General features: G+C 40.5%; 3 protein-coding genes across 3 annotated transcripts in view; 1 reads left to right on the forward strand and 2 right to left on the reverse strand.

Moving 5' to 3' along the window:
* Positions 1 to 22,133, reverse strand: part of slc49a4 (solute carrier family 49 member 4) — a 178,605-nt gene that overhangs the window by 108,056 nt on the left and 48,416 nt on the right. The window lies entirely within an intron of this gene.
* eaf2 (ELL associated factor 2) lies at positions 346 to 4,960 on the reverse strand. The gene is made up of 6 exons (XM_061053100.1): positions 4,774 to 4,960; positions 4,267 to 4,361; positions 3,515 to 3,651; positions 2,967 to 3,163; positions 2,614 to 2,856; positions 346 to 2,047 (listed from the first exon to the last, which is right to left on the reverse strand). Exons 1-6 carry the CDS (start codon positions 4,874 to 4,876, stop codon positions 2,004 to 2,006), a joined length of 819 nt encoding a protein of 272 aa, XP_060909083.1. The 5' UTR covers positions 4,877 to 4,960; the 3' UTR covers positions 346 to 2,003.
* si:dkey-91i10.2 (uncharacterized protein LOC555224 homolog) overlaps positions 8,530 to 22,133 on the forward strand; it is a 64,556-nt gene continuing 50,952 nt past the window's right edge. Inside the window, exon 1 of the mRNA XM_061053102.1 lies at positions 8,530 to 8,873. The gene's annotated coding sequence lies outside the window, so the exon portion shown is untranslated. The remainder of the gene's footprint in view (positions 8,874 to 22,133) is intronic.

The raw sequence follows: 22,133 nt of genomic DNA on the forward strand, positions 1-22,133 counted from the left end.
GGGGATTGACATGCTGGAAAGGAGTCACAGGTCGGACCCAAACCCAAGCCACCCGCCTGAAAGAGTACGCCTTGGTACATGCAGCACGCACTAACCACTATAGGCTACCGGCACCCCCCTGTTCCCTTCGACCTTAATCTCCATCCAAGTATTATTTTAGATAATCTCACATCATTTGTCTTATTTTAAAGCAGTAGATTGCATTTCATTATTCTGTTGTGTGAATAGATAGCTAATCTATAATTTTTGGTTTTACATGATGTTAATAATAAACTGAAAGAAGTCACCCACAAAAAATAAACTCAACATAGTTACATAAGTGAATAATGAATGGAACTGCAAAAAAACCATTAAAATCTTTATTTTTCCACAAAGAAATGACTCCCAAATAGTTTACAAATGATGCTCTGAGGCCACCATCCTTCTTAAGACTACAAATATTCACTTTTCTAAATCAGACTTCTTCTTCTCACTGTGTTATTCAACCAGGACTCCAAAGACGGAAAAGGCTGGGACAGAAACAGCAGCTTCCTGTATGCATAGGCAGCTCAGCAGAGAGAAGAGGGCTTGTGTTAAAACAAGCAGAGAGCCTGAAGGCACATCAAGTTTTTTTTAAGACTCACATTGAGGTGAAGTATCAAAACATCTGGCTTGTTTTGTAATACAGCTTCTACTAACTTGCAATTCCAATTTCTTCACCGAATATATTAAGCGATTCACCATTGGTCGAATATATTTTAAACATAAATAATTAGATTCAAGTATTGCAGGTTTAAAGCTACGAAGCATGACCCCAACTGAGATAACTCAGAATGCCTACTAGTCTGCAGAAATCAGACGCCCTTATATTCTGAAATAATACAAAACTTAAAGTTTGAGACCTCTTTTTACTCTTAAAGCTGCATTAGCCATGAACTTTCTTTTTGCAACAATGCGTAAAAATATATGTAAGGGCTCTCTTGCAGGTTTAGAGCCAGCCTTTCAACTCATAAAGCTGCTCATCAACACTTTTCCAGTCGTAAAAAGGCATCTCCACTTTGATGTGAAACAGCAGGCGGATGAAGCTTGTAAAATTAGGAAGCGTCCAGCAGCTAATGAGGCTCAGAGACTTTTTCTGAGGCGATATTAAAACAGAACTCAAAGGAGTAAATATTTAATTTGCATTTTAAGTTTGGAGGAAACGCAACCACAAAGGAGTAACAAATAAAAGCTCTCCTCTGACTTTTAGATTTGTAAGTAAGCAACTGTTTTTACCACTTTTGTCCTAACACATTTCTAAAGAGATCATACATCAATGTTAAGTTTTTGGTTTGTTCTATGGTCTCCAAAATGGACAGAATGTCAATTTTAAGTTTGCAGTTTTTGAATAAATTAGCCGGGGTCCAGTAATCCAAATCAAAAGGGTCTGAAGCTAACTTCACATAAACTCTATAAGATGAAAATAAAACAATCTGTTTAATCACTGTATCACAAATATTCTGTTTCTGCTGAACCCAATCTGTTAACTGACCTGAACTAAGAGGCATAACTAAGCCTTTAATTATTTTATGACTAAGCTGAAATGCAAAACCTCCAAGGGCTGTTTAAGACAAACCTCTGCCCCGCTTACACAACCACCTCTGTCACCCTGGCTCTGATATGCTCGGTCAGGTTAGGGTGACATCCAGTGAGATGACACATTACACAAAGGTTTTCCGTTTTACTGCCACTCATGCATCACATCCACATCTGTCTCTCGTGACTAAGGCATCTCTGTTACATCCAGTCTTCACACACACACACACACACACAAAATAAAGATCATGGAGAAATAAATGGGATATAATTAAATTAGAAAGTTTGCTGTCAGAAAGGCAAACAAGGTCATTGCGAGCAGGATTGTGGAAATGAAAGTAAGACAGTCTCACATTATAGGAAGCAAAGCACTGATATGTCTGCTGCTGTTTTGACTCCTCACTGAAATCCTCAGGGTGTTCACAGGCAGGTGCACCTCCTCGTGTTGTTCAGTCACTTTCACTGCCTGATTCACTCAGCTGCAGGTCATTCTCTGAAAAAAAGCCATAAGAACACACATGTTGGTCTACTTTGTTGGTATTTTAAAAATGAAAACAAATACAATTGATGTTCGACAAAGAAATCTGTGAGCTCATGTTACTTTGCCCTGGGAGATGCCCATGGGCCTCCTCACATTCAGATGACACAGCCATGGTTGAGCCAATCACAGCAGTTCATCTCACAAAATGGGCAGGTATCAGCACACAATTCATTGTTTTGCTTGGTTGTTAATTCCGGGCCTGTTGGTAAAACCCTTTGCAAATAGATACAAACCAACTTATATTTTACAATTGGACTGGTGATGTGAGCCTTGTATGATTTTGTAGAAGCAAACAATATTCACATAAAATGTCATTCATGGCTGCTTTCTTGATTTTATTGAAGTGTCAAACTACTTGCTCATCTTTGATCTAAGGGATCCCTATGAAACCCTGGTTATGACTGCTTTTTAAATCTGCATACAGCTACCTGCCAGGATATATATTTGGGTGCAGTTGGAGCCCCATGAGATAATCCCAATGCAGCAAATACTCAGATGAAGCTGAAAAGGCTACTTACTAAGTGTGTTCATCAGTCCTCCTCCACTCTCCTGGTGGAGACTGTTGGTGTTGCTGATGGTGTTGATGATAGGCATGCTGTGGTTGGCCGGGGCTGGGGCTGGCGGTGGTGGTGCAGAAGTCCGTTCGTCTTCTGAGTCGCTGCTACTGGAGCTGTCATCACTGCTGGATGAGGAGCTGTTGGAGTCTGAGGAGCTGTCGCCGCTGCTGAGCTGGTCCATGACCCGCGCCTCAGCCATCAGCTCTGAACATAGAGGCATGGATAAAAAGGTGAGGACATGGGTGACACTGGCAGGGTCACTAATCTGCCACAATTACAACAATTTAAAATGTTCAAAACATTGTGTCGGTCACCTCGCTCAATGTCATCCATGGGGGATGCCGGGGAGGTCTTCTCTTTAGGAGGAGAGCTCTTTGAGCTGGTTGAGGTCTTGTTACTGCTGCTGCTACTGCTGTTGTTGTTGCTGCTGCTGCTGCTGCTCTTCACCTGCTGGCTGAGGCGACTGGTTTGCTGCTCCATTCGAGAATGAATCTTACTGCTGCCCTCAGCCCTGGGAATAAACAAGCACAGTGCAAACAATCACAAGTGAAAAGGTAAATGCAGTACAAGTTGAGATAATTTCTTAAATTTTGACCCACTGCATGTCTCTTGAGCAGAGGATGTTACAAGATCACATTAACTATTCCAGCAAATCTTATTTTAATGTTGAGTAGTATAACAGAGTCAAGTCAAATTTATTTATAAAGCGCATTTAAAACAACCTCAGTCAAGCTTAAAATCAACATTTCTTTTGTTGTAGCTTTTTTATTAAAGTAAATGGAAACAGGAATAAAGAAAAGATTTTTAAAAATCTATAGTACTCTTCAATACATTTTTGAATTGAAACAATATTTCAACCAACCTGGTTTTCTTCACAGCTATATTGCTGTTGAGTTTTTCTAGTCTGTACTCTCCTGTGTCGTGGTTTACAATGAGGATGCATTCTTTCATGTATGGCCTTTTGGATCCCTTAAAGACTGTTACTGGAGCACTTGAACCCTAAGAAAATTGGAGACAAAACAGATAGAATTGTGGTCAGATTTTAGTTATTAAACTCTTAAAGACACGAGTCCTTTTCCCATAGAGCCAGAAAATGTATTACTTGGATTTTTAATTTCAACAAGATCAAGTTTTAACTCGTCAATCTCACTAAGTACCTAATTATAAAAGGTCTGAAAACCCTTACTTCAGTGGTAAAAATATCAAATTACTTCTTTATTTATTTGTAGACAATGTTAGAAGTAATGCCGACATATTGAGGACATAACTAACATGCTCTTAAAAGAGAAAAATTACTTTCTTTCTTGAAAGTAATACTAAAGTTGAGAACTACTGGATAAATCTACTAATTGAAGGCTCTTATTCACAGTTACATATATATATATATATATTCCTGGAGGTAAAGTAGCATCATATATATATTCCTGGAGGTAAAGTAGCATCATATATATATTCCTGGAGGTAAAGAAACATCATATATATATTCCTGGAGGTAAAGTAACATCATATATATATTCCTGCAGGTAAAGTAGCATCATATATATATATATTCCTGGAGGTAAAGAAAGGAGCTTCATATATATTCCTGGAGGTAAAGGAGCAGCAAACACTAACCTCTAAATTGGGTAAAGTAATAGTGACTTGCTCTCCTTTGCCCACTTCCAGATCCCCTTCACATGCTGTGTCAATTGAGGCTGGTTTGAAGTCATCTGGAACAAAAACAGAGACAAAGTTAATCAGAAATCAGATTATACATTCATATTTTAATTTTAGAAACGTGAAACTGTTCCTGTCCCTCCATGCTGCAGTCACCTACTCTCGCCACTAGATGGCAGTGGCGTACAGATTGACGCGAAAGCTAACACAAGCTAACATATTGACACCTGGAGCTTCACTGGTTTGTAAAAGTTGAAAGTAAACTTACGTATGAAGGCGACAATGAACACAGACACCTGGCTAGTTACTTTAAAGTGCCAACAACAGGCGAATATTTAAGAGCTGTCGAGCCGTCTTACGTTGCTAAATCACGAAAACGGCAGTCTTCGGGGTTTCAGCTAAGAAGCTAACTAGCATGCAACCGTTAGCAACTGTAAAAACAGACATATGAAAAATCCTACTTACATCGTACTGTGTGATAGCCACTTTTAGGGTGTTTCTCAAACGTCTCTCCTAATTTCAGGACATGTTCTTGATTGTCAAAGTTGGAATAGGCCGTCCCATTCATTCTGAGAGTTTCATGAGATTAAACTTTCTGCTGTTCTGCTGTATCCGTTAACCATGTACGGCACAGCGCTGACGACTCCGCTGGTCCTGTTAAGTCCCGCCTCTCCTCGTTACGATTGGTCAATAATTAGTACCCCTCTTTCTTATTGGTTAAACGGCTGTCAACCAAAGATGGTAATGACAGGGCATCTTCAGGGCAAATGTTTCATGTATGACCTGTAGTAGCCTCAGTTAAAAAAATATCAACTGGTTGTTTAGGCCAGTGTGCATAAACAGTTAATATTTTTTGATTTTATATTCATCTTTAGATGAATGGGGTCGAATAACATCATTATGTTAGACTGACCCACAAACTTGCTGAATTACTATCTAATATTATTTAAGATTTACATGTTTGAAATGTACAGTTGCTCACTAATCCATACAGATCCATAAAACAAAAATCTTTCAGGAGGCAAAGCTCTTGATTTTCAAAATGTATGAAAACATTTGTTGTCTTCAAGCAAACAATGTAAGAAGGTTAGGTCTAAATCTGAAAAATAATCTTGCTCTTCAGGGCATTAATGAAGTAGAATGCAACATTTAATTTCTTTGTCAGACACTAATGCAAATTGGAGTGAAAAGAAAACCAGCTATAGGTTTTTGTTTTCACATTTTATAGCCTGATAAAAACAAGGAAAACCATGAAAACAACTTTAAATAATTCTACTTACAGCTTGCTTTGCTTGGGATCATTTTTTTTAAAATGCATGCTGTATAAAAATAGAATATAATTATTTGTTGGTGCATGTGCCCTATTACTGTTACTCTGCATGCATGCTATAGTTGAAATTATATATTCATTTTCATTCATACAGTCATTATTTCATCCTTTCCCCGTGTTAAACATCAGAATATAATAGAATAGAATAGAATTACTTTATTGATCCCAAACTGGGAAATTGTGATGTTACAGCAGCAGGTTGTCCAAACACACAATATGAGCAAAAAACACAATATTAGCAAATCTAAACACAATAAAAGGGCAGGGCAGTTTCACAGATATAAATGATCCTGGGAGAAACCTGTTTTTTTTTCTGTATTTTCTGTTAGATCAATATGCTACTGAAAACCTTATAGCCTGTGTTTAGTTTTGTTTTCATGTCTACATATAAATAATGAATGTATTGTTGATTTATTCTTGATTTGTGAAAGAAAAAGAAAACAACGGGTTAGCCATCTTATTCTGTTTCAACAGTATCTTTTTTTAAATTCTACCTGCTCCTGTTTGCTCGACAGTGTTTCAGCATTAAGAGAACATATCTCACATTGTGTGTTATTGTGTTGGAACCATACACTGAAATGAGCAAATCAAATCAAATATGAAATATGAGCTATGAAGCCTACATTTAAGCGTTTAAATGGATATCAGTGACAGGACATTTTGGAATCTCAACCAATGGCTGTCTACTACCTTGTAACCTAGTGAGCAGCATCCCTGAGCTGAGCTGTAAACCGAATTACTGAATTACCAGCTCACTCACAGTGTGGAGGTCCTGAAGGTCTGTCAGTGAGAGACTTAATGAACTGTTGCGGTAACACTTAGTGACTGCAGTTTGAAGCTCCACAAGCTGCAGGGTCTCTGCACACCAGTGAAAATAATCTCTTTTCCTTTCTTTAAACTGTTAATGATTCCTAAGCCTTAAATTCCTGCACTTTACGGAGGCCATATGCTCCGCTGCCTTCAAACATTAAAGGATCAACATGGGAGACAAGGGGAATGTCGAGATTACATAAGTGAATTAAAGCTAATTGTCACAACATGGTTTCTTCCTGTCCACTTACACCACATGAGGAGATGGTGTGTGTGTGTGCATGTGGCTGTGCTCAGTTGAAATAGGTATAAACAACAAAGAGGAAGGAGGAACATGCAGTGGGGCTCTACATAAGTCAGCTCTTTAACCTCTGGCTAATAGGATAAGAATCCCAGACTGGAGTTCATCAAGTGCAAGAAATAATGTCAGAAGAAAACAACAAGAATCAATGAAACATGATTTAGTTATATGTCAGGCATTATTCATGATCTGGGGCTCTTTTTAACATGCTTTAGTAATTAGAATTAGATTTAAAAAACGTCAGTGCCATGTTAAAAAAGATAGATTGCTGACATCCTGTGTCACTGTATCCACATCCCTGTGAAAAGACACCAGCAGGGGTCTGTTTCCATGGATGGGAGTAAACAGTGGCTGTCCTCTGGTGATATCAATTACCGTGGGTTGCCCTCGGACCATGGGAGGTAAGGTTTTTTTTTTCTGTTTCCAGGCAACTATCCACAAGTTCACAATAGTGTGGTCGAGCAACAAAGGAGAGTCCCCAGGTTAAAAGCTGGAAGCATAGTTATAAAAGAGACGATAGCCTCGGTCTGCAGAGAGAAAGTCCACTACGCACAGAACAAATGTCTTTACTCAGCAAAAAACACAAAGCTGCTACACAATTAATCTCATCTTGTTAAGTGTTGAATATCACAACCACATTAAACTCAAGGGCCTATAATGTCACACAAAGAATGATTGGAGTTTTTATTTGAAGCGTGTTCAAGTTTAAAGTTCTCCTGCTACCATAAATATGTGAGTTAACTGAGCTTCTAATATGTGTTCAGGGTTTTGACCAACTAAGTTATGCAATGCAAATGTAGCCTCTTTTAAAAATATATATATATTCCTTTCAATAATAAAACATGCATATGAACACACCACCTTTCTGTCACAATGGCAGACATTACAACCAGTTTTGCATATTTTTTCAGATGGAATCTGTTAACGTCTCCTGTTGTATAAGTGAAAGGGATAACACTAAATGCAATTCTTTGGGCTGGTAAAGCTGCAACTCTCCATTAAAATGTAGAAAAACTCTATTTACATTTTTACAATATACTGGGATTTCCATATTTTGGCCATTAAGAGCAGCCTATAAGGAAGAAGAGGAACCAGTAGCTGCCAGACACATCAGGGTCAGACTTGTCTCACATACTGAATGACAGACAGACAGCACCACCATGATCTTGAGGGGGCTGAGGAGGGGGGACATATGGGCAGAGTGTGACCACAGCCAGCTTGTTTCATCTGAGCCAATCAGGAGCAGAGTGAGAGCGATTGTCCTATGGCTAGTGCTGCTTTCACTTGCTGCCAGGAATAGGAGAATTTGAGCGTGCCACGGGAAAACGCAACAGATATTTTGAAAATAGACAAACAGTGTTATTAGATAGATGTTGAAATGGTATGTTTATGCCTACTGCACGTGAATAATACATCAATAATACATTATGCCTAATACATGTCACATAACAACAGATTGAAAAGGTGAATCATTTGTTTGCATTCATCGAACAAATAGGCTACTGAAAAACTTTCAAAAATTTTACTAGCCTGTGTATTTTATTTATTCAAAAGAAACATAAAAGTGGTGCTCTTTAAACCATTACAGACATAAAAAAAAGCAGATCTTAGCCCTTTGATATTTTAAAAAGACTTAACAGTAATGTATTTTCTGAACATTAATTTTATATCTGAATAACACTACAACCACATTATTATCAGGCTACTTTAAAATACTTGTCATGAATGAAACCCGATTCTAGTGGTTTATCCACACACCTTGAGTGTTCATTTTACGAGCTGCTCATGAAGGCACCACAGTTCCCAAGGAGAACCCCAGCAAAGAAAGAGGTCGTGTATCCGGGATCCTCCGGTTTAACCCCTCAAACCAGCACGAGGGGAGGACGAAGAGTTTATTAGCCTGATGAACGACCAGTGTGAGATTTGATATCAGGGCATTAATCCTCCGGGGTCTAGCGGTCTTCACGGATCCCCGGTCTGGAACTCACATCAGATCCTTCAATCTGCGGAGACGCGAGTCTTCAAACCTGCGTTCTGGATCTGAACCTGAATCCACCCCAGGATCAGGATCTTCTTCTCTCTGATGGGTTGGAGGAGGTGAAAGCGCTCACAAAGCAACTCTGAGTAAGTCGTCCACACAAGATCGAAAGACAAAAATGAAACAAATTAAAATGTGCAATACATTGAGAAGACAGAAAACGATGCCTAGTGTCTTTTTCATTGCATCACCAGTCAGTGTTGCACCTGAAGTAGCCTCCTCCTGGAGATATATGTGAGTGTGTGGTTTTCAATTTTGATTATGTTTATTATTTTCCCTAATGACCCACACAGTCTTCATACATATTCTTCTACACCTACAGCAGCCAACAGATTTCACTTCACCTGCATCAGTGTTCTACTTACGATGTTGATTTCCTCAAAACTAGGAATTTAAGCTGCAAATACTGTATAGCCTATTTGTTAATCATTTCTTACAAATCCAATCATTTTCATTTTGGTTATATTTTCTTAGAAGAAAAATCTGCTCTTTTCAACTTAAAGGTAGCCTATTATGTGGAACTTTTAGAACATTGTTTTTTACTGACACTGGTGGCCTGAAAGTGAACTGCAGTTAGCATCCTGCTCCTCACGCTTGTGCTCTGTTGGCGGGAATAAGCATCCTGGGCATCGGTAAAAACAGAGGTGTGACGTACACCGAACCCAATGTGGTTAACTGGCCAAAAGTCGATAATATGTTTTTACTTTTTGCCGGAATGTAATCTACGTTAGCAGTGGCGGTTCTAGACCACTTTTACTGAGGGGGCCAAACTGGGGCCAGTTGTTTTGTCAGAGGGGAACATCCCAGGTGAAAAATAGACAAAGATTATCGCTTTAAATATATATATATAATATGCCAAAACATAGCGCACATCATTAAATACCATGTTTTATATTTGTTTCAGTAACAGTATTTAATACTAGATTTTGAGTCCGGTTGTTGAGTTACTGTGTATGTGCGCTTCCTTTTGGAGGGGTGGCCACAGGGAGGACCAAGCTCGGTGTTACAGGGACACTGGCCCCTGTTGGCCCCTGCCTAGAACCGCCCAAGTACGTTAGCTAGCTAATGTTAGCTTAGGAAACCAAAGAAGGTTCCTGCATAAATGTAATGCACTGCTGATATTGGCGCTATTTTACCGCCGTTGGTTACATGTCGGTTAGATAAACTCATTGTTGTAGTTGACCAGTCATTAGTCAACGCAAGTGTTTGCACACTGTGGTAGATATTAAAATAGGAACGGCATTTGAGAACTCACATAAAGTTCATATTATTCCGATGGAAAATGAAGTGCCAAGGGTTTTAAAGCAACTTAAAGGTCCCATATTCTTCTTTTTCTGGTTTTATATGCTCTTTAGTGTGTTTTCCAAGTGTCCTGTGCATGTTTAGGCACATCTATGTGCAAAAATTCAAAGTCCGCGGAAACGCAGCTTCTCCTACGTCCTCCTGTTAGCTGTAGCATTAGCCTCATGTAACGCTCGGTTCTAGCCCCCCTCGATAAAGATTTGTCAGTGCGGCGTCATCGTCAGTGTGAGATCACTGATCTAAGCCCATTGGCTCGTTGTGGCAAGCCCTGCAGCTCATGTTGAAATTTCCGAGAAGCGTGCTGAGCAACTGACCAATAACGACAGAGCGGCTCGGCAGACCAATCAGAGCAGACTTGGCCCACGTGGGGTCTAACAGTGGGGGCTCAACAGAGTGTAGCTGACGGACTCAGAGCGTAGAGGGAGCAAGGAGGAGCAGTACATGAAAACAGACACTTTTTTCGGACTTTATCTATTGTGAACGTACAAAAGTAGGAACATAGATTAAATATACGAACCCCAAAAAGGGCAGAATATGGGCTCTTTAAATGCGGTGTACAATTCTCTCACATAATGGGAATACAAAGTGACCAATAGTTAGAAAATGTATCACAAAGTAAGGAGGCCCTAAGTGCTATGTTCTTCTACATAATCGTTTATATGAAAAATAATTATATATTGATGATCACACAATGGTTATGGAAGATGACATCATGATCACTTTAATAACCAACCTCGGTTTTAAAGCCTTCAATCTCAGCCTTTTCAAATTTTTGTAACTTTGACTTGCCAATATTGATCTTAATGAATTCCTTTTCAATTCCTTTTTGACCAAACCATCTTGATGCATTTTTTTTCTGATAAACACATCAGAAGTTGGTTTCACTGTTTCTCAAGGTTAAAGCTCTGACCCTCCAGATGCCCACTAAATACCGTCATTACCCGAATCAAAGGAGGGGAAACAGCTACCAGGTTGAACCAACCTTACCTTTGGGAATTATCTGGACAGACTGGACACTGCCCTTTAGGACTAGAACTTTGGTGTCTGTCTTATTTTTCATGTATCAATACCAGTTGATCCGATTTCTGTCAGTAGATATGATGTTATATCCGAGATGGGAGGATTTAAAACCATGAGGCAATAGAATAATGACCACATTCATCTTTATTTTCTGTTCTCTCCATGTGATGCCATTTAGTTAATGAAATGCTCGGCAGTGAAGTTATTCCTCATTTCCTTGTGGGGGTCCCTGGAGTCTTATGCATGCTTCTCTGAGTCGTTCAGAGCAACATTTTGGGGTTGACTGGGCTTCAGCAGGCAGGTGCATCCAAGCCATGACTGGAAATGCCTCCAGGGCTGATGGGAATTCTGGCTCGTTTCCAGACGGCAATCAGTTAATGTTAATGAATACGGTAAAATTGTCTTATTTGCACTAGCAGCAGTTTCTTTGTTTTCCAGGAATGGAGAATATGTATAATGAACCTCAGGCTTGCTTTACATAAATAGTTGATGGAAACCGACTTAATTGGAGTCTTTTTTTTTTTCAAGATGAGGGTCACATGACTGGAAAACCATTTAAATTGTCATGGGTGCTTTCACTAACCCCCCCCCCCCCCCCCCCCCCCCCCCCACAAGACATGTATTAGTGCTCCTTAAAACCTGTAACTGCTTATCTTGCATAATGTTCGGCGTGCATGGTTTGAGGCGGAAATGATTGGCTCATTAAGTGGAATAAGAATCTTGACTTATGGATTCGATTTACCAGCGAACACTAATTATGACGGTGTTTTTCCATTGTCTTCTCAATCATGTGCAAAGGAACATCGCCATGGCATCTTAACGTGTATCCGTTTATTTAAATGAGCGTGTAAGTATGCTGGAATATGATGGATTCATGGCGAGCCATTTCATACTTTTCTAGGTTTTATCAGCTGTTCATGAACTAATTTTCCTGATTGTAAGTTTGTGTTTTAACGTTTTTCTACTTGTGTACCATGAAGGCTGGAGTAAGGGGAGAGAAGACATTTTTAGTGGGGCTAATAAGAGCCCTTTGTTGGACACTTTATGAATGTCATATATGTGGGAAAAATATCAGTGTTTAGTCTCAGAGATAGACGTTAATATTTCTGTTGTATTCAATCTATTCTCTTGCATTAAATCATTATAGACAACAACAAGAAGTGGAGCACACCACCGTAGTAATCCCCCATTTGGTTGCTTTCCTGAAGTAGAGTTGCATCATCCACTTTTTCTCAGATCTGATACTGATATTTTTTAAATTATAATTAATAGTGTTCTTGTTGTTGTTGGTATTATGTGTGTAAGGCTAAGCTGAAGTAAACCTGGCATTGCATTTCTTATTGAAAGAGCTTTAAAATTATTATATTAAAATGACTCCAAAGAAATGTATTTGCAATGAACCTTGTGCTGGTTGCACATACAAACAGCTAACAGCAACAACTGCAAGGTTTTCAAATGAAATATTTTGATCTTAAGTGTAAGAATTGTACTTACATAGAAGGAGCTGTTCCATCTCGTCTGAACGTCTTGATGTGTAGATGATTCATGGCCATGTACAGTTCCGGTCTGAATATCTTCAAAGCCAGACGGTACAAGTGCCCAACGATCCTTATTGATTGGTAACGTGGATGGGCACCTTCAGTCTGATATCTGATACGTTAATTACTCCCAGAGGTGACCTTATTTGGATTACAGGATCCGGCTGGAGAAGAGTCAAGGCTTTACACGCTCTAAGCTAACGGCTAATGCTAGTACTAGCTTGGTAAGCAAGGTTCATAATTTCAAGGAAACTGCGATCATGAGTTGGAAACTAGGGTTGTCATGATACCAGATTGTTCAACTTCAGTACCCAATTCATCCGTTTCCATTCCATTGCAACAGAAATAGGAAGTCGTAATCTCATGATATTGGGTAATGTATTGTTCTTATTAATGAAAAAGTGTAAGTAACTTCCAGCACTATGTCTGTGTTGCACAAATTGGCAAAGTTTTGGTACTGATATTTTGCCGAGGTATATATGCAATTTAGACTCATTATCAAGTTGAACCCAGAGTTGAATTTGAACAGACCACTGCTGCTTTCTCTCTAACCCGCAATTCACACATACTCCGTGCGCGCCGCGGTCCGTCAGCGCCGCGGTTTTGCTCCGTCGGACGGCTCGCGCCCATTCACACTGGATCCGTTTCTGGGACGTCAGCGCAGCGGAGCGCACCCATGACACATCACAGGAGAACTACAAGATCCCGCGGGAATAAAGAGAAAAACATGCAAACAACATGTTGCTTTGTCTTTCTGAGGATGCGTTGTTGTTAATTCGGTTCCTGTTTTGACGTAATGTCGATAAAAGTGATGAAAAATACGATCGCGAATCCGTATATTGTGTTTTATTTTGAAATTGACCGGATGCTCTGTGCGTTTCCTTGTCTGACTTCCTGTCCGGGCTGTCATATTATGCGAAAATAGACTCGCTGCGTATTTGAAACGGAGCAGAGCGTAGTGCCGTCGGTGGCACGCTCCGGAGACGGACCGCAGCGCGCCCTGTGTGAACACAGTGATGGACTAGAGTGGCAGCTAAGTACAACGTAGTGCGCGGCGCTGACGGACCACGGCGCGCACGGAGTATGTGTGAATTGGGCTTTACTCTCGCAGCAGCTTTGAATTTGAAATATGATGGAAGATTTTTAGCTTTTTAAAGCTTTGTTACTTTTTAATACTGTTAAATATTAAAATAAAGAAGACCTTTTTTAACACGGAATCAAAAAGTATTAAAGTATTGAGCATTTATTTACAACCTCACAGGTAGGCAAGCCAAAAAACAACTACTAAATATTCCCATCAGAAAATGAACATCCCTAGAGTGTGATTTAGTCTATAACCAGATGCTTACCTAAGCAGTTTTTTAAAAATTCAATCAGTGAATATATTTGTTAAAATTTAGTACATTTAAAATATGTCCACACACTCATGGTCTATTTCTTTTATTTTGTAACTGAACGTGACACACATTCAAACTCTGTTGGAGACCCCTGACTGTAGGATCTTATAGATTTTCCTCCACAGAGTGTAGAGCCTCGTTGCTCCTTATCTGAGCTCTACATGGATTTAATCAGAGAGGTGATGTGATAAAAGGTCAAGCAGTGGACCTGCAGACTCCTACAACTTCCTGCAGGCTACACACACACACACACACACACACACACACACACACACACACACACACACACACAACTAAGAGTCAATAACTGTAGATTTAATAAGACAGGTCGATCTGTCAGGCTAAGCCAAAAGAAAGCAGGTATACAGTGAGTGCCCCGGGGTCCTGTAATGCTAATGTGTGTACGCTTGCAGCAGGCATCCTAATGTACTGGTTCTGTTTTGGAGCGAGCTCAGCTTGGCCGGACACAGTATAATTACCTTCCATTAACTTATTGGCTGAGATCAGGTGTTTTAGTTCATTGACTTCCATTTACTTAAGTAATTGTCATTATTGTGGTCATTAAAGGATTAGGGGGTTGGGTTATGAGCGGTTTTTCGCACAGTGTACAAAAAATTGCAGCACTTTACTAGACTAAAGTGTGGACTCAGATATGATTACTTTTGTACTGACTCCTTTGGATGTTTGTAGTGACACTTATACTAATCATATCAAGGCTTTAGCCAATATCCTGGTCCAACAGACAAATACAAAAACACACAAATAATACAAAAGTCTGATGCCAGTCTTTGTTGTTGAAACAGAAAAGAAAATGCTCTAAAATATCATGTGCTGTCTGGTGTGTAGCTGTACTGTAAGCTGCCATGCTCTCTCTTTATAAGTATGGGTGAAAGCAAACAGTATGAAACAGTATGATGTCATAACCTGGCTCATGAAAGTTTTTTCTGGATTTTTCAAACTGATTGAAACCATATTGTGGTTGTTTTGTTTTGATACAGTCTAAGTAGTCAGTCGGGAGTTTGAGGATGGTGGATTTGGTGGGCCATGGGGTTTACTGGTCACTTGTCCAGGGAGCCAACAGTCTCATAGCCGATGTAAACCGGTTTGGCTCCAGCTCTGATGACCTTTCAATGCATAGGCTGGTACAGAAAACGAATGCAGGACTTTAACCATACCACACAGCCCTGCCACGTACAGTACCATCAGCCGCAGTAGATTTTATTGGTGTAAAGTTATAATCTCAAAGACTTTCAGTTGACTAAATGCCTGTGAAGTGACAAGTTGCGTCAGCACGGGTTAGTTGTGTCCCTCCTGTTTGGAGCTGAAATTCAACATTGGTAACAAACAAAGCAAAGATGATAACCACAGATGATGAAAAACAAGAGAAAAGAAACAACATTGATGTTCCGATTAAGACAAAGGTAAAAAAAACAAAAAACTGACAGAAAGGGCGCTGTTTCGCTCTTTGTTGTGAGGTTAATTTACTTTATCAACCATGTGTGCGGACGAGGAGTATAAAAATCAGGGAATGATCTTTGAGATCTACATCTTGTCTTGAATGAGCTCTGACTCTGAGAAATGTGTGTAAAAACTCCAGGCTGAAGCATGTTTTAAATATCAAGACATGAACATTTCTTAAATAGCAGAAAGAAGGATAAATACAAAAAGCCTTTACTGTGTCAGTCAAAAGGCACTCAGCCTTGATGAGAGGGACTCCACCTTGATTCAAGAGCGCAGTGATTTCTCCTGAGTGAAAAAATGAGGAAAATTTCACAAATCTGGCCTTGATACTGCACTTAAAAAAACTGCACTTTTTTGTTGCAGGTCCTTTGCAGATTCATATTTCTGAATCCGGGTTAAAAACTAAAAAGTAAGCTCCACATTAATGGTGATGATGGGAGTGTGTTCAAGGCAGGCAGTGAGCATCAAACCCCAAACCCGTCGTCCCCTTGAGATCCTCCATTGTTCTTGCATCCCGCGTGCAGGATGAACTTTAACTGATCCCCTTGTGTCCTGTTACAACATCAGTCACAGCTGCATGCCCGGAAACATTAAGGCAGCAGGACTGACGGTGTGTGTCTTATATGTGTGTGTTTGTGTGCCCCCGTCCAACAATGAACACAATCAACAAAGGGCGTCGTGGGTGGATGACAGTCAGGAGTCCCTATCCCAATTATGGACAAGCACTAATTACCAGAGGAGTAATTAACAATCAGGCAGCTGAGGCAACAATAAAGTGCCTCTGGGAGAGCATCAGAAAGCTGCTGCTGGAGGTGAAACAGTTAATTTTGCCCTCTTTACACTGCATGTACACACAGCACATAAACAGGGCTGCATACACATGGAGTTGATATTGTTTGGACATTCAGAGGGAGAGTGATCTGTCCTGTGTTCTCGTGTCTTTTCGGAAAGGATGACTGAAGGCTGGAGTGGAAAAGAAAACAGTTTTTTTTCAGAGGCAGGCTGGAGAGCAGGGAGGTCACTTGATAAAATGCTAATACAAGCGCTTAGCATCAATGCTCTGTCAGTCTGACAAGGCTGCCTAGGCTGAGAGATCCCTTCAAACTAACACACAAACTCTCCCTCTTTCTCCTTCTCTCTCTCACTCTCCTCTCTCTCTCTCTCTTATCTTACACGAACACAAACATAGCGCACCTCTAAAAAACATCTACTGATGTGAAGGACATGGATAGTTTATCAGACTTCTTCTCCGCAAACAAATACAGACTCTAAACCATCAATCTCTCAGCCTTGGAGTTGACATGCTCTGCAGGATCGCTCGATATGCAGACAGAGTCACCAAGTTGGGCAGTTTGTGTGCATGAGCATATTTTGTGTGCAATGTATCTCACCATCATCCCGACAGTACAGTTGGCTCCAGGAAGAGTCCAAAAAAAACCCCAGATGAAACATTCTTACATCTCTGTGTTGAAGTGTATTGTTTTTTTTTTTATTTTCTTAACGAGGTGACTGAAATAAGGTCTGTGATTAACACAAGATTAATATTATTTCATGGTAATCTTTTGCACTCGGCCTGTGGCTCAGTGGTAGAGTCGGTCATCTCTCAACCGGAAGGTTGGGGGTTTGATTCCCAGCATTTCCATGTGTGAAGAAGTCACACACTAACTTTAAATTGCAATGACTTTCAATCTGATGTCACATATGAAAAACAAATTTTACATGCTTTTTCTAACGACATGAATATAGAAAAAACACTACAGTAAATGTATGTGAATATTGACACCACAGGCCATAAAATGCTGTTTGGTATTCTGCGTTCTTTGCAGCCTTTTATCGACCACAGTCCAGTGTTTTTAACAGTTTACATGAAAAGTCAGTTTCTAGTATATTTACATCATTCATTTGTAGTGAGTGTGTGTGTGTGTGTGTGTGTGTGTGTGTGTGTGTGTGTGTGTGTGTGTTCTGAGAGGTATAAACCTTTCTCTTGGAGCCTTCATCCCATAATATTATTATCAGGATTAGCCTGCATAATCCATTCAGGTTCATTACTCTTGTGGTATTAGCATGCAGAGCTACAAAACCTGCAATTGTCCTTCTGAAATAGTGACGTAGCTGTAAATGGAATGGCAGGTTGACAGTTTAATCTTAAATAAAGCAATATAAGAAAAATAAAGGAACAAATATCAACAGATGCTGATGATTGCTACAACCCTTATTACACTAGTATGATCTGGAAGCGGGGCTTTACTGTTGTCCATGTTGGGTGGCTGTAAGGAAGGTTTCTAGTAAGTCAGATAAAAGATGGAGGTGAGCACTTTGAAGTTACCTCAGCCAGCAGCAGCTTCCCGTCCGTGCATTCATTTTCTAAAAAGCGGAACCTGTCTGATAGCCTCTGGCACGGTAAAAGCTCCCTCAACGTGTGACCTCTCCACCCATCATCTGGTGTAGCCGTGAGTAAAGCTGCAGACTGGACTCCAGCTGTGCTCACTCTCCGCCACGCATCCAACCGTTTCCCTCCCCTTCACTAACAACCTCACACTCTCCTTTTCTGCACCTCTTTCCCCTCTTCTCCACGCTACATGCTCTAAGGTTGCGGTCTGTACTCTCTATGGCCAGACTTCAATTATCTGGCTTCCATTCATTGCTTCTTTCTTTTATGTCCTCCTGAAAAGGAAAAAAAAAAAAAACGGCTGCACATGAGATAAAAAGAGCAGATTGTGCATTAACACCTGTGTTAGAATGTGAGTGGAGCAGATGCAGAAATTTCCCCCCACAAATGTAGAGACATGGATACAAATGTCTTTGTCTTGATCAAAACAAACACCTGGTGGTGAGCCATGGAGAGGTCAAGCCATTTACAGTCTCATAAAACTATTGTGTGCACATGAAAAGGTACATTTATATTGGCACTAGGTGGTTGCAGTAAAATGTTGAAAATTGCTGAAAAGGAAAAAAATGTAATAACGACAAATTTGCAACTTGATTTGTTGGGTCATCTGGGTATTTTAATACGTTAATGCATATATCACATTTTCACAAATTTAATGTATCAATATAGATACCGTAGTGTCTTTCCATGCTGTAGAATTGATGAGATCTTGATGCCTCATCTTAATTTTCTCTTCACATTCACACCCCACCTGATCAAACCCTCGTCATCTCAAGCTTATTGGTCCTATTTTACTGCAGATACATAAACAGCAAAAGTCGCATAGTCTCAAAGAGCTCCCCCTACTGACTGCTTAAATTTTAGGGACACGGCAGCAGGGGCATGTCTAGACGTGTGGTCAGGGGTGGCATGTGTGTGTGTGTGTGTGTGTGTGTGTGTGTGTGTGTGTGTGTGTGTGTGTGTGATGAAGCCAGATGCAGAATGTTAATGAGACTGAAAGCCTCTGTGCTGCTCTACCTGACAGATTGAAGACAGCCTCTGCTGGCTCGTGTGTGCAGATGTGTGTGTGTGCAGATGTGTTGACATGTTCATAACCTTCCTCTGGACTACCAGGTCACAGCACATATTTACCAGTAAGGGGGGGGGGGGGATTATCCTGGAAGCGGCTGAATCAGCATGCGTGTGTTCAGTTAAGAGGTGGGTTAGTTGATCAGCAGCATCCCGACACCCAGAGCTGACTCTTGTGTGTATCTGCTTTGCTTTTAGAGATTTGTGATGACATGTGACATGTGGTGTCTCTCCCTCATGAAGTGCTGGAAATAGACTTTCTTTTGATACATTTAATAGAAAAAACACAACAAACAAGATCTCGATTGCTGATTTTCCAGAGTCTAACTGCAACTTTGGGAGCTTAAGGTACCAGTAACTCGACCAAACAATCTGGGAAGAGTATCGAGTACTAGATCCATGACTGAGAGGGTTTGAGCACTGTCACATGTTCGCCCAGAGGCAATGAAATTGAACTGGTGAGGTCAAATGCAATCCCATTGATCCCATTTGTCTCTGCAGACATTCAGAGAGAAATGGTTAGAATTTCGGTAGACGACGGTCATTTGCCTGCATTTGTGCATGTGCGCCATTACCTTGATGCAATGCTGTTTTGATATTACAGGCCTCTTTTATACTGGCGCCGGCTCCTTCTTAATGTCACTGGGTTCACTCTGTTGTGCCCTTTCATCCCGAGATAGCCCAAGGTCTCCTGAAATGGCTTTTCCATCCGCAGTTATTCAAAGTGCAGCGACCTTGTTGGCTTCTCCCTCTTTCCTTGGACCTGTGCTTATGTCACTGCGGTTGCATAATGTTATCGCCCCCAGCACAAGAGTCTTGGATGCAGACATGGACCTCATGCTGAATAATTGCCTCATGCAGTTTACAGCGAAACGCCTGTTGCCTTCAATCTGACGTATACTGGGTCGTTCAGATTCAAAGAGCCTTGCCTTACTGTAAACACATTCTCTATTATAATAATATGTGTCATTCTGCCTCTCCTATTGATGTGTAAATGTGTTTCTGAAGTAGCTTTCTATATGATGATTGCCGCGGTTGGAGTTTGGATGGTGATGTGCTTTCATTCCCACCTCCCACGCACGGCAGAGTCTTGATCACTGTTTTTCGGAGGCGGATCATTCCCCGTTTGAAGAGGATCCAGTCTATGTTGCTTCTGCTTTCCTTCAGCTACGTAGGTCCAAAACATTTAGCTTATTAGACCGTCTGCAGCTCGGTTTCACGGAGCCATCGATGCATCAAAAACCCTGTGTTTACTGTACCAACTGATGCGATTAATTTAGGCTGAATATTAAGAGAGTTGCCATTTTCGCAGATGGATGAAGCCCAGTCATGTTTCTGCTGGCAGAGCTGTAGATTTACTGGCAATTTCCTGTTTAGCTAATACTTATTCAGATGCATGCTGGTACCTCTTGGCAGTCTGTTCTGTTCTGTGGCACTATCGCTCTATGAAATAGAGCAGCTTAAAAAGAAAGTGCATCTTTTTTTTTATGTCCCCTTGTGGTGATATTTCAGCTGGGGAGACGGTTTAGTGTGTATTTGTGGTGGAAATGATGATGAAAGCCATACAAATCAGACACGCTAACCAGGTCTGTGGTATCATCAGGAGGAGAGCAATCAAGCCAGGCTAATGAGAGAGGCATGTAGATGGTTTACAAGAGATTCAGCTATTAGAGGGACAGTATAGAACATCGTGGAGTCGCTTAGATTGACAGGAAAATTGGATTTCAAGGCATCCCATCAGGAGGGCCGGGTTGATTCAGTGTTCTATGCAGCTGCAGGCGTGCTGATTATGATAGCAGGCTCTTCTCTGCACATAGGGATTTCATTGAGCCAATACGGGGCTCAGGAGGGAGCACACATACTGTAGGCTCGCCTCATTCACTAAAACGTCTTAGAATTTAGGTCAGAGCGATTTTATTTACACAATATCTGACATGTAAATGCCGCTGTGATTGAGTGGTCTCTCTTTCTTGGAAAATGAAGTAATAAGTGAGGTAAATGGGGCATGATGGTTATGTGTAAGTGGCCTCATTTTTTTCCCCTTTCCAATGCAGTTCACCTTTTCTAGGCTCTCCCTGGGCCAATTAAGAAGTCACACATGTATTTTTCTGATGCTGAGCAGAACATATAGGTCTGCAAACAGGATTTATGGTGCGGCTGTGGCTCAGTTGGTAGAGTCGTCGTCTCTCTTGAGGGTTCGATCCTCAGCTCCTGCAGCAACATGGCCGATGTGTCCATGGGCAAGACTCTTAACCTGATGCTTTGTCGGCAGCGTATGCATGTGATGAATGGGATTAGTTACTTCTGATGGTCTAACAACATAGCAACTTTTTTTTTTTTTTTTTCTTTAGCTATTTGGAACCAACTGGTTTAATTTTTTAACAGGAAATGAGAATAAACTTTGAAGTCAGCTGTCAGAATTTTTTTGAGGTTTGCTTTTCAAATGGACGAATTTGCACTTCTCTCACTTTAAAAAAATGTACTGTAAAAATGTATTATCCAAGGGTTTCAACTGTGTAGGAATGCTAGGTGAATAATTTTGGCTGATACTATTTACGGTGATTTCAGCTGTATTGGTATATTGACACTGACTTCTGAGGTGTTCTCATGTTTGCAACTTGTGATACTTATACGCCAAAATGGAGAAAAGTATGCCCAAGCATTCAACAGAAGAGTCCTAATAAAATGTGTCCTGCAGAGCACGCCTTGAGTTCACTGTAGATAATATTATGACTAAGTAGAATTATACTCAAAGAATATCTCACAATACCACTTTGCTCCTGACATCTCAGCCTTTCTCAGCATCAGGTGTGCAGACAACAGGCTATGAGTTTCCTTTTTTAATAACAACAAAGATGACATCATCAGTTGTCTTTTAGTCTTAGCCGTAAGAAGCGAGTAGTCATCTGTTTAGGTCTGCCGAACAAAATTCATATTGCGCATCCATGGAGAAAATTCAAGGCCGGAATCATTTCATTACAACAAATATGTTAATAGCTAGAATAAGTAACATTAGTTGAAATAGTAGTTAGCACATCTACAGTAGCATACTGTTCCCAGGGATGTCAGTTGTGCGAACTCACACTCATCATGAATGAATGAAGCAGCAGAATTTTGCTGAGGAATGTGGGCCACCTCCCCTGTTGGCTCCTGTCTCTTCAGCACATTGGT

The sequence above is a fragment of the Labrus mixtus genome, chromosome 13 (assembly GCF_963584025.1).
Source record: "Labrus mixtus chromosome 13, fLabMix1.1, whole genome shotgun sequence".
Classification (NCBI taxonomy): Eukaryota; Metazoa; Chordata; class Actinopteri; order Labriformes; family Labridae; genus Labrus; species Labrus mixtus.

What these genes read in the sequence shown, in the direction of transcription:
- eaf2 (XM_061053100.1), bottom strand. Translation starts at nt 4,876, where the DNA reads ATGAATGGGACGGCCTATTCCAACTTTGACAATCAAGAACATGTCCTG. An exon ending in TGGCTATCACACAGTACGAT is followed by an intron (nt 4,362 to 4,773) that starts GTAAGTAGGATT and finishes TTTTTGTTCCAG; the next exon opens with ATGACTTCAAACCAGCCTCA. An exon ending in ATAGCTGTGAAGAAAACCAG is followed by an intron (nt 3,164 to 3,514) that starts GTTGGTTGAAAT and finishes GTTTATTCCCAG; the next exon opens with GGCTGAGGGCAGCAGTAAGA.